At 39.1% G+C, this 13,171-nt stretch overlaps 1 protein-coding gene across 2 annotated transcripts in view; it reads left to right on the top strand.

Moving 5' to 3' along the window:
* EDEM3 (ER degradation enhancing alpha-mannosidase like protein 3) overlaps positions 1-13,171 on the top strand; it is a 52,919-nt gene that overhangs the window by 14,956 nt on the left and 24,792 nt on the right. For both annotated transcript variants that reach the window (XM_061634048.1, XM_061634047.1), the window contains exons 6-13: positions 1,346-1,499; positions 3,021-3,155; positions 4,319-4,424; positions 5,336-5,433; positions 6,908-7,033; positions 8,338-8,421; positions 10,422-10,505; positions 11,658-11,782. In XM_061634048.1, the coding sequence (XP_061490032.1) occupies positions 1,346-1,499; positions 3,021-3,155; positions 4,319-4,424; positions 5,336-5,433; positions 6,908-7,033; positions 8,338-8,421; positions 10,422-10,505; positions 11,658-11,782 (912 nt within the window). The remainder of the gene's footprint in view (positions 1-1,345; positions 1,500-3,020; positions 3,156-4,318; positions 4,425-5,335; positions 5,434-6,907; positions 7,034-8,337; positions 8,422-10,421; positions 10,506-11,657; positions 11,783-13,171) is intronic.

The raw sequence follows: 13,171 nt of genomic DNA on the forward strand, positions 1-13,171 counted from the left end.
AAGTATCCTCTGGTGAAAGTGTGTTAGCTAGAAATGATAACAACAATGTATTATTACTGTTATTATTGAATCACTTCCCATAAAGCACGCCAATGTGATTTTTGATTTAACGCATATAAAACAGCTATATATATATATATATATAAACAGTTAAAGCATTTGCATGTATAAAAACAAATTTAAAAACCAATTATAAATATAAAAACAGTTTAAAGAAACAACACATACAGAAAATCAATTAAAATCCAAGACAGATACCAACTGAGATAAAGATTTTATAAGACTTGTTGAAAGAGAAACGTCTTACCAAAAAGACAAAATGGGTTGTATCCAACATGGCACTAAGTCAAGGTCCCATTAGCGAAAGGATAGAACAATGGGACTTATCCCACCATGTGCATCCCACACCCTCCCCAAATCTTGGCTGTAGGGTTGGAAGAACTCCTTGAACAGTTTTGGGGGGCACACAGGAAGGAGAGGAGGAAGTCTCATTGCACTAGTAGTAATCCTTTTGCTGATGGGATCCTGACGTAGCACTGTGTTGGATACAACCTTTTAAAATAATTTGTGTGTGTTTACGCACACAAAATTTCCCAAATTTGGATTTTGCTCCTTATGACAAGGAGCTGTGCCCATATTCTGGCTTCTGATATTTCAGCAGGCATTGCTCAACACTTTTAACATATCTTTGCATAAGGACTAGAAACTCTTTTACGTTAATGTTGAGATTTGGTGGTGGCCCCAACTTGGATGGCTTTAAAGAGGGATTAGGCAAATTCCTGTAGGAGTTGCTGGAGAATCACACCAGGAGAGGGCTTTGTTCTGCTTGTGCATTTCTTTCAGTCGTCTGGCTGGACACTGGGGGAGACTGGTTGCTGGACTTACCTAGGGTTTTTGTCTAATCAGACAGGGCTCTTCTTAGGTTCTTATAATAATCTCAGGAAGTTATGTTCTGTGCTTTGTGCTATGCTTTGCAGGTTTTCTGCATTCCTGTGAAGTAGCAGTATATACATAGCCCTGCTTTAAGCTACACTTCTCCAGAAGTGAAGAGCATTTAAATGTCTATGAACCTCATTTTCAGTTTCTCAGCTTATATGCATTTGGGGCTGATACAGACATATCTGCTATACTTTAGAGATTGGAAGCAGTTTGCAGGATCGTATAGTCCCTCTTCCTCTATCCTGCTGCAGTGATGTTAAATCAGATCATTGCCAGCCCCAGCTGAGGAAGTGCTGATACCTGAATGCTTTGTACCAGCCCTTAAGCATTTCCATGTTTGAGCTCAATAGTTTTAAAAGCTGAATATAGCAACAGAATTTTATTCTCTTTTTGTGTGTGTGTTTAGAGGTCTCTTAGGTGGGCACTCAGTAGCAATCATGCTGAAAGAGAAAGGTGAAGATATGCAGTGGTACAATGGAGAACTTCTGCACATGGCAAAACAGTTGGGCTACAAGCTTTTGCCAGCTTTTAACACCACCAGTGGTCTCCCATATCCAAGAGTGAGTATATAGTGTGAGCTAATACTGAGGGTATAGTTGATGGTTTTGTTCTGTGTAGATTTAGATATAAATTCATATATTTTCATATCTCCAATTGCAAGACATAAATCTCTTAAAACACATATGAATCCAGCCAGCCCTCTTGTGGCTTATTTAAAATAACCATTTACAACCATTTTTCTCTTGTGCCTTTTATTAAATAATTTTCAGTCACTATGTTTTAAGCAAGCTATATATGTGAAAGCCAGGAATACTGCCAGAGGTTACTGTGAACTTGATGTTCTCTACATTCAAAATGGCAAGCTGTTCTTGAAGTCAAAGCAGCAGAGATTTTAGCACTGGGAACTGTTGTGGCCAACTTCAGAAACTGTTTTGGCTACATGCACAGTTCCCAGTTGCTTGGAATTATGGCCATAGTCTGTAGGTGTGAGCAACCTGTTCAGCCCTAAAGTCACTTTAAAATAGATAATCTGGAAGTGTACTGTTCATATCCATATTTTAATCTAGATGCCACAGAACGCATGCAAGCATGCCCATTTCTAGAAGCTGTTAGTGGGCATAACACACATTATGTGATGACAATAAATATAAATGTTTTTTATTATGACACTAGTGCTCTTGTTATGATGTCTTGGTGTCTTCAGGTAATGGACATCTAATTTTTTAAGGATCTGTGTTAACTTTGGCAGCTTGTATTAACTCAATTTATGTATATATAAATTATATAAACTAGGACAGGCAGGACATGTTATATCAAACAGAACATCACCTGCAGGTCCTTCAATATAATTTGTCTCGAATGCAAAAGACCAGGATGTCATATCCAATATGTAGGAAAAACCACAACTGACCTATGCATATGCTTCAGAAACCACAAATCGGCAATCTTAACAAAAAAAGTGGAGCAACCAGTTGCAAAACATTTCAACATTGAGGGCCGCAGCCTGTTGGACTTTTCTATAACAGCTATAGAGATGCCAACAGATCCAGCAGCATTGACTAAAAGGGAGAAAGAACTTTTGGACATACTCTCTGGACACATTGGCACCACATGGCCTGAACCTGGAGGACAGTACCAGCACTACTTAGCTTCTGCAAATGAAGCCCTTCTGAGCATTCCATCCTCAAAGCTCTATAACTGCCACCTTGGTAACAGCATCTGTATGTTAGCAGCTGATGAAGACGGAAGCTGAAACGTTTTGTTAATACAATAAACTCTGTTTTAATCACAATTACGTTCACACACACACACACACACACACACACACACACACACACACACACACACATGGCATCAGGTTTTGAAGTTTGTCTCAAAACCAGCTTGCCAACTTTTTATTGTGCCTCATGTACTTCATTTTTAAACTCTACTAGAACTCAACTAGCTTATTTTTCTTGCCTTAGTTCAGTATAAGCTTAATTTTCATAGTTTGTGTTTATCTAGTGTCAGTGGTCTACTTAATCCACATTCACAGGTAACATTACTGTAGCAGTAAAAGGTTGTGCCCCCTTTTCTTCTAGGTTAACTTAAAATTTGGTGTAAGGGGTCCAGAAGCCCGAACAGGAACAGAGACCGACACTTGTACAGCTTGTGCAGGTACCTTGATCTTGGAGTTTGCTGCTCTGAGCCGCTTCACAGGAGCATCAATATTTGAGGTTTGAATAGGCTATTCATTATTTTTTGTTGAATTTGTAACTTTAGTTAGTGTCTTTTATATATGATTGCCTGATAGAATTTTAATGACGGTATATCAGTGGCTGAAATGCAATCTTTGGTACAAGAATTTAGTAAACTGTATATTTGGAGGTTTTGTAATAATCCAGGAATTATCTATTTATAACTTGGATTACTTCGTAACAAACAGCTGTACATTTTCTTAAGTGACTTTGTTGCTGATCTGTGTTAGACAAGAACTCCATTTGTTCCTATCTACAGATGGTATAAGCAGCAGCCCTCTGTGACACTCCAACTGTTTAACGTCTGTCTGCCATAGGCATTTATTTGTATAAATGATGTGCGTTGAACTTCTGTCACGGAGGAAACCAACTTTTTTTCTCTTATAGTGCACTGATTATGGTGCTAGTGATTCTCAACAGTAGCAATTGCAGTAACCTGTAGCTTTGCTCCGTAGCAGAGTGACTAAGTCCCCAGTTCAGATTTCACCAAAAAAATGGTGCCTTAAGCTAGTTTGTCTCACTCTTTCCCCCCATTATTAACTTTGCCTGCCGAATTGTTTGTTATTTAACACCAGTAAGGTATCCAACTTGTATATGAGGCCTCGGGCAGCCTTGTAATTTGGCACTTTCCTAAAAGTCTTTGGCAGTAGCAATTTACATAAGATAATGCTGAGAGGCTCTGTGTGTGGCACTTCAGTACTCCCCTTCCAGACCTAAAGAATGACTGGTTCTTAGGTGGAAAAGACAGTTGTTGCAGCCGATGGCTAACCTCTCCATTAACATATGTGGAGATAGGAAAGAATCCATTATTGGTAGCAAAGAGTGGACTGATTGTTCAAGTAGAGAACTGCTTTTGGCTGATATCCAATGCTAGTCATACTCATAGTAGACCCACTGAAATCAATTGATAACTTACGCAAGCGCATGATTTCAATGAGTCTGCTCCGAGTATGACTTAACGTTGGCTATCACCCTTTGTTTAATGTATTTCTCTGTACCTTAATTTTGGTATGCAAAATAATTAAGTTCTTTAATTTTAAAAGTAGAATGAATGAATACACCAATTATTTGCATCGGTTTTTCATCTTCACTGTTGCATCAAAATTGCATTTAAATAGAAACGTTGACTTTGTTTGCTACAGGAATATGCACGGAAGGCCCTTGATTTTCTTTGGGAGAAGAGGCAACGCAGCAGCAATTTAGTGGGGGTCACTATTAATATTCATACAGGTGACTGGGTCCGTAAAGGTATGAAGCTTTCCAAATATGTGGTCCCTGTGGCTCTTGCAGGAATCGGACAATGTTAAGCATTCATAAGATATTAGACGTATTTCATGCTGGAATGTCCATGGGAGACCCTCTCTGCCTGACCCTCGCATGAGAGATCTAGGATTTGCCAGGTTGCAGCCTGACAAATGAGTGTTATTTTTGGTTTGTGGGTTAAGAATAAGATGTGCTATTTGTGACAGCTCCCATCTGTTGCCCCATTTAGTCTTTTTTGGTCAACCTTCTCCACCTGAAGGAGGCCTGCAAGTAGAAGAACAAATAAAAGGCATTGTATATGCAGATTGATAGAGGTGTTGAATGTGGAGGAACGAGAGCAAACCGCATGCCAGAAAAGTATTTCCTTCAACTGTGTTGGGGATAATGAACCTGTGAACTGGGTCAGGCCTGTGAAGCTGTGGGAAGTGGCCCACCGGTCCCCATTTGCTTCCCCATTGCAGTGCTGGGCAACCTCTCATCCACCCCTAGCGGTGATGGGGAAATAGTCCCATTGCAGCATGGAACTGAGGAGAGGGTTAAATCTTTCCTTTCAGTCCAGCCCTGTGATGGGAGTGGTGAGTGTCTGACTGTGTGTGCACGCTTTATGCCTGCATGTTTTTATTCACGTATGCGTGCTGGCATGCAACCCCTAGGGTTGCCCAACATGAATGTGGCCATTAGGCAGAAACAAGTTAACTGTCCCTGAATTATTTTGCTTTTAAAAAATAAAATAGAAAATACTTGTGCCGAGTGCAGCTCCCCACCGCTTCTTTTATTTCTTTCTGGTTGTACTTGTAACGAAACTGTCACTGTCACAGAGAACTTGTTTCACAGGGATGAAAACTAATTGTAAAATTAATCTTCAGTATATAATGGCATTTTCATCTTGTTCCTAGATAGTGGAGTTGGAGCAGGAATAGATTCTTATTATGAATATTTATTAAAGGCTTATGTTTTGCTTGGAGATGACAGTTTTCTGGAAAGATTTAACACGGTAAGTCTCACCATGAGACTTCAGAGCCTTGCTATGCATTTCATGATGTATAAGGAGATGTATAGACCTTTGCTTTATCTGTTGCTCTTCTTCCCTCTGTAATGTACTATTGCAGAACCCAAGATGCCTTTTCCATAGTACCTCTCCATGCCCTAACAAAGTACACTTGTTCAATGTGTCAATTGGCATTAAAGTATCTCCAGACTTGAATAGTTTCACAGTAGTAAAGGCCTGTAAAAGGATTCCCTTGGTGTGTTTGGGCTACTAATTTTAAAGTAGCTTATTAGTGAAACATCAGCTAAATTTCTGACTTGAGTATTAGAAGCAGACGTTATAAACATAATAAGTAGCATTTAGCCAACAAACATTTGTGACACTATATATTTGCCAGTCTGTAACATAAAGTTTGGGATGTGTTGGTTTTTGCTGAAGCCAGTCTCTGTGGACAAAACCTTTTTCACCTGAAAGGCTACTTCCTTACATTAACTATGGATGCAGCAGTTTAAAATACTTGAACAAATTCCAACATAAAATGAATGGCTTTAACATTAGATGTCATCCTGGTGAAAAGATTGAGGGAATTTATTCAGCAGCTATGTGCTAAAGACAGATCAGCTTATTTCATCCACTTGTGGCACAGTCTTGCACAAACATGAATGGAAGGCAAAACAATTAACATGTATGATACGGAGCATTGTTATACAGCAGGGCCATGGGAAGTCATAAATTAAACCATTCAAAGAGGAGTAAAAAATCCCTGATATCAGCCTCCACCCCCCACTGCTTGCCTCACACTAACCTGCTGTTGTGGTAAAGGTTGAAAGTGTGGCCCCATGGGATAAGGGCCAATTGCATAGGTCCTTCTCACTCTCCTTTCCCTGCTGGGCACTAGTTGATTGGAAAGGAACTCTGTCGTTTTCCCAGCTCACATTTTTACAACCTTTAAAATGTTACTGTGTCAGGGTCAGATGAAACCCTAGAAAAGCAGTGCCTACACTCCTGCAGTAAGACATTAAGGTTTCTAACTTTATAGGGATATGAATCGGGAAACCTGGTTAGCCTGAACCACAGTTAACGGCAGTGGTGTGTATCTCTTCATTGTGATTAAGGGTGTGTGGGGGGGAGAGGGGGAGAGGGAGAGGGGGGGGAGAGGGGGGGAGAGAGGGAGAGGGGGAGAGAGAGAGATCCTGTGGCCAGCAACCTCCTCCTTACAACTATTATATCTATACTAGCCCATAGTCTTTTAAAGATTTGTTCTGCTTTATTGTGGAATTTAAATACGGTTTAATACTTTGTGTTCGTAAATTTAAATAAGCTAATATCAAAATTGTATTCTTGTGTAATTCAATGTCCAGTTGTTTTTCAAGATGGTAAGCAGAGTGCAACATACAATTTAGTGTGTTTATATCTAACTTTGCAAATGAATTTGGTGTGAAAAGTGAATGTAGGCTTACAAGGGTCTGATGTTTTCTAGCATTATGATGCCATAATGAGATACATTAGCCAGCCACCTCTCCTACTTGATGTGCACATACACAAACCAATGCTCAATGCCCGGACCTGGATGGACTCTTTACTTGCGTTTTTTCCGGGTTTACAGGTAAGTTTTTCAAATGTGCAGAAGTATTTAACTTTTCAGTCCAATAATGACTGTTTGGTTGTGGGGTTGAGGGTGATAAGTATTTATTTTAAAGTGTGGTAGTTGTATAAAATAGCAAAGGATAATCGATGTAAGCTTTTGATCTTAAAATATGATGCCATTGTCAAATGTGTTAGGGACGAATCATCTTTTACAATTGCCATCTCTAGTTGTATTAGCATTATGTACTAAATACTTGGTGGCAGTGTTCTGCAGATTAAATCAGATTTTTGGAAAATAAATTTCTTTCAAGCCCTCACTAACTTTGGAGCACATCTGTCCCATTTTCATATAAGGCGTATCAACTATCTAATTCATAGTAGCATAAGAAGAGGAATAGCCTAACAATTGCCGTATTGCCACATTTGTTAAGGACATTTTTAAGGATTTTATATTTTGTTATATATCCTTAAATTAATTCTTTTTATATGCTATTAACTGCTGCTTCCTTTTCTTGCCTGTAATAATCACACTACACAGTGTTCCAAAATTAAATTACTCTTGAATGAAATATTTAAGTACTCAGTATTTAGATCTTTATCTATGTCCCTGCCCTTCCTTCCTTCATCAATGGTCACTTCTAAATTTCTGAAATTTGATATCCTCTTTTTCCTCATTATTCTGTTCATAAGGTACTTAAAATTACTTGGCATTATGCAATAAATGAAGATACCTTTTTGATTATACATACAATCTGGGTCACCTATATGGTTTTTAAATGGATGTGCTTCAAAAAATTAGCCTTATTCAAAAATTGTTTAATTCACAGGTTCCTCTGTATATCTGAATGGTCCTGGAAATAGCTGGTTTGGCATTTAAAATGTCCTGCAAATCACTCTCATAGCAAAATCTGAATTTGTCCTAATAACTTTTAACACTAAGAATATGAACATATGGCCAGTTTGACAGATCAAGCCAAAATCACCCATCTGTCGGGAATGCTTTGATTTGGATTCCTGCATTGCACAGGAGGTTGGACTTGATGGCCTTATAGGCCCCTTCCAACTCTACTATTCTATGATTCTATTTAAGTACTGGAATTGTCTGGTTTTTTCCAGCAGATGCATGCACATGGCATCTCAGGTTGGAGTACTCTGTCTTTTGCTTGATTATCCAAGTGTCATTTTGTGCTCTCAGGTTTCCTCCTCTTATGATCTGGTCTGTGTAGGAAAAAAAATAACCATTGTTAACCGTAGGAAGCTGACATATCTAAATGTTCTTACCTGGGTACAATGCAGATGCAGTCTTTTCTGTTTGGATTCTAGGTGTTAAAAGGTGATATTAGACCAGCTATAGAAACTCATGAAATGCTGTATCAAGTGATAAAAAAACATAACTTCCTTCCAGAGGTAAGGCAGTAGTCTTGTTTTATGAATGCGTTATTATTGTGGGGATATTAATACTGGACAGTGGAGAGAAATACTGATTTCTATTCATGATTCATGCTTTTATGCCAGTATCTGTTTCCATATTTAAACTCCCCCCCCTGTTTATTGTGCCCGCTATAGAAATGTGAACTGGAGTTGAGTTCATTCCTTATTCACTTGCTCGGCTTTTACCTTTACGGGCGTCATAGCATCTCCCTGCAGTTCCTTCCTTTTCATATCTATGCTCATTTGTTCACACAATGGCTGCATATGGATGTGGAGCAGCTGGTTTAATGATGTGCCCGAACCAGCGCTCGTGGTTTGTTGCTCCCAAGCAAAAGGCAATGGGGAAGCCAAGGGTTGGCTAACTATCATTTATAGCCAACGTTGTGTCCAAACCCAGTCACTGTGGTGTTGAGATATAACTGGCTCCGGAGAAACATCGTGGGTATTGTTTTGTTCATTGCTGTCCTGGTAATGTTGCGGTAGGGTTTAATAAGTTTACAGCCTTATGGACTTATATTCTGTTTGGTAGAAGAAATGTATGACTTGGTATCATGTGACCATTTTATATGGGGAGTACCTGTGCTATATCAAATGGTATTTTGCCATGAACATTTTGCGTAATGCCTCCGGACTTAAAGGCTCATTCTGTGATTGCCTGGTTAGTGTGTGGCCCAATATAGCTGATCTGCTGCTGTGTCTCAAACTTCAATATACCTACCTACCTATTGATTACCTAAATTCTGCATCCATGGGAGTATATTCTCTCTACTTAAATCATTGACAGAAATTAAATGTATAGCTTTTATTTTTGCAGTTTATAGCTCGGATAGCAGATGCATATCTACCCTTTCAAAGTGCAGTAGTTATTCTCTCTTTAGATCTGTAAATGATGGCTTCTTACTGTGTTCTGTTGTGAATTTATGGAGGAGTACCAGTGATCTGCTGGTGGCCTCTCTTGACAGTAAGCTTGGTCCTTGAACAAGAATATGCTTGTTTTGCGAGATGTAGCTTGCTGGGTACCCAAAGTACATATAGTAAATTTTGATTTTGAGAAAATTCCACATGGCCTGAACCGTCACATGGATTGTATTCCACTTTTGATAGTTTTTTTCAATTATTTTGTAAAATGCTTGGACATACTGTATCTTCCTAAATAGAAGGGAGTTTCTAACTGCAGTTGGAATTCATTTTCTCCCTTTTAAAAAAAAATTTTTAATCTCACAGTGAACCTGTGAGATAGGTTAGGCTGAGAGATGGTGACTTGTGCAATGTCAGGAGATCCATGACTGAGAATGATCCAAAACCAGCTCTTCAACAATTGTATCCACTGCATCATACTCAAAAGCCATTCATTTTTGAATCCAGTTTTATGGGTAGTATCTAAGTAAGTCATATTCTGAGTAGCTCCTCTGAAATCATTGGACTTAAGTTAGGCATGTATAAAGTCTATTAATTTTAGTAGGTCTACTCTGAATAGGACTTACTGGATACCACTCTATATCTTAGGATGTACTTTCTATACTCCTGTATTTGAGAATGTGTGGTGCAGCAGATAATATCAGAGAAAGGCCCTGGAGACTTTGGTCCAGCCCTAGAATTATGTGTGAGTGAACTGTGCAAATTATACTGTATGGTATTCAATGCTGGCCCTATTCAAAGTAGACCCATTGAAGTGAATAGACATGACTAATTTAGGTTCATTAATTTCAGTGGGTCTACTCTGAGTGAGACTTAGTTTAATACAACTCATTGATTCCTAAAGTTATGTTCGATTAAGGCCTACTCATACTAGACCTACTGGAGCTAATAAACCTAATTTAGTCATGTCTATTCACTTCAGTGGGTCTACTCTCAATAGGACTAGCATTGAATGTCACTCCTAATCTGCAAGGGTAATTAAAGCATTTGTGTCCAAACTACTGTAGAGTGGGTAATAGTTCAGTATTTACCTCTGTCTTTCTCCTTGTCTCCTTCAGGCCTTCACAACAGATTTCCGTGTTCATTGGGCTCAGCATCCTTTACGGCCAGAATTTGCAGAGAGTACTTATTTCTTGTATAAAGTAAGGTTTTGTTCTTCCCAGTGAGAGCATATTAAATCCTAGAAAATATTAGAAAAGGGATTAAAAATAAAACCATAAATGTTAAACGCTCATTAAAATATTTTGTACTTTGCAGCCTCATTAAAATATTTGTACTAATCTGACTGCCTCATCTCAAGATGCATGTTGTAGAGGTGGGAAAGGTACAGAAAAGGGCAACTAAAATGTTCAAGGATTTGCAGCATCTACCCTATAAGGAAAGACTAAAGAGAATTTTCACCTTAAAAATTAATTAATTGGGAATTGCAGGATATGAAAGCCTCTTAAACTCATGAATTGTATGATGAGAAGAAAGAGAAAAAGTCTTTCACATGTACTCAAATTATATCATGGAATGAACTGACTTCCAGTAGGGTTAGACTGACAAAACTGTGTGCGCTACTGCACATAATGTGTTTACTGTATGGAATTTGGTACCACAGGAGGTACCTAGACGGCTTTGAAAAAGGAAGTCTGTTGATTGCTGTGAGCCATGATAACTAAGTGCAGCCTCCACATTGAGAGATAATGTCTGATGGTTACCAGATGCTGGGGGCAAGCAGCAGGGAATGGCTATTTCCAGCTGAATTTCCCTGGGCATCTCATTGGTCCCTGTTGGGAGTGGGGAAGAGTGCTGTGCTTCAGAGACCCTTGGTCTTATCCAGCATAGGTGAGTTTGTTCTGGAGTTTTAGCCTCATGTCAGAGGATTGAGACCTTCTTTACGCATTGCAAGGAGCAATACTCATGCAAAAGATATAAGCTCATCTTTTGGTTAGAAATACTTTTGAGACTTTTTTCACTCCTTTGGCAAGACACAGGAGCTGTTTTGTACAAAGCTTGATGAAATTCAGACTCACTGGAATTGTGTACTTGAAGCCCCTCCCCCTTGGACCACCTTGAATTGCTTAGTGCAAAACTTCTGCCAACTCTATTTTCCCTCTGAGACTGCATGCTGTGAGAATGTTCTTCCTTCCAAGCTAGTATGTTTTAGCAGTGCAATTTGATTTTAAATCAAAGACTTTAAAATGTGCCCAGAGAACAAATCTCAAAGTAATATTTAACAATTAAATATAATGTATTAATATGCAGTATATCTCCAGGAGTAAATTCAAAACATCTCCCTTTAAAAATAGGCTACTGGAGATCCTTACTACCTTGAAGTAGGAAAAACACTGATTGAGAACTTAAATAAATATGCACGTGTACCTTGTGGATTTGCTGCTATGAAGGATGTACGTACTGGAAGCCATGAAGACAGGTAATTAACTGAAAAGTGTTGATTTTTTTTAAAACTGAATTTTGAAACAGACATTCATTCCAAGGCTTTTAAAGACTGATTTTGGTGCTGGTCAGCCAAGGAATAGACAGATATGATTTGATGCTAATGGGATTTCTTTGTACATTTAACTTCACTGGTTTAATAGAATTCATAGAATCATAGAGTTGGAAGGGGCCTTGTAGGCCATCGAGTCCAACCCCCTGCTCACAGCAGGAAATCCACAGCTAGAGCATCTCCCGCAGATAGCTGTCCAGCCTCTGCTTGAAGACATCCAGCGAAGGGGATCCCACCACCTCCGTCGGTTCCATTGCTGAATGCCCCTACTGTCAAGAAGTTACTTACTGCTTACTTTAGTAAAAGTTAACAAGCATCTCATGTTTTTTATATCATTAACATATTTATAAAGTGTGACCACAATGGCTTGTAACAATTTGAACACAATAATAATTTAAATACTAAAAAATAGAAATTTCAACAGCATGAAAACAAGGATTTTGATCCAAAGAACCATAAGTGGAAGGAGAATCTATATTATAGCTGTTCTGTTAACTTTTGTGAAATCCTAGTAGATGTAGGTTTGTATTACATTGAATTGGAGTGCATAAACATCATGAAAATCCTGGTAAATAATGAAGATACAAGATATGGCTCAGGCATGGGGAACCTCTGACCTATCGGCCAAAATCAGCCTGGAAGTGGTCTTCATTTGATTCATGAGCTGTTTTTCCCCAAACCATACCCATCAGGAACTCCCTATTGTAGCTGAGGGGGCTTGACCACACACCTTCATAGGGTTCACTATGACGCTACTTTGTCCATTTGAAAGCAAGGTGTGAATACAAACCATACTTGCAATTGGACAAAATGGGGCTCACAGCAAGCCCTTAGCACTGAAAGTGTACCTACATAGAAATTCTCTTTCAGTGCCCAGCTGACCATTGAAGTTATCACCTGATGTCAGGTGATTGACAGGTGGGTGGTCCCACTCATCTGACAAAATGGCTGTGGGGGAGGTTGGGATGTGGCCCACTTGCCAGAAAAGGTGCCCCACCCCTGTTGTAGTGTATATAGTGGGGCATAAAAAGGGAGTTTGTACAAACTGAAGAACATGGGTTTTGGGGTCACTTTTCTCTCAGCAGAAATGGTCCTTCCATGATCAGAAATCACTTTCTGCAAGTGAAAAGGCACCTTTTTGGATCCAAGCCCTTGTCAGCAGCACAAAACAAAGCAGCAATATCAAGGTAGCATAGAAATAATTGAAGGCCCATCAAAACAAGGCTGTCTTCAGTAGATGTTGAAATGTCAGTAAGCAGGCCAGATTAGTCTTTTGGAGTGAGAAGTTCCGCTATTAGTCACAGCATCTCAGAA

This window comes from Rhineura floridana, chromosome 6, assembly GCF_030035675.1.
Source record: "Rhineura floridana isolate rRhiFlo1 chromosome 6, rRhiFlo1.hap2, whole genome shotgun sequence".
In the NCBI taxonomy this organism is placed as follows: domain Eukaryota; kingdom Metazoa; phylum Chordata; class Lepidosauria; order Squamata; family Rhineuridae; genus Rhineura; species Rhineura floridana.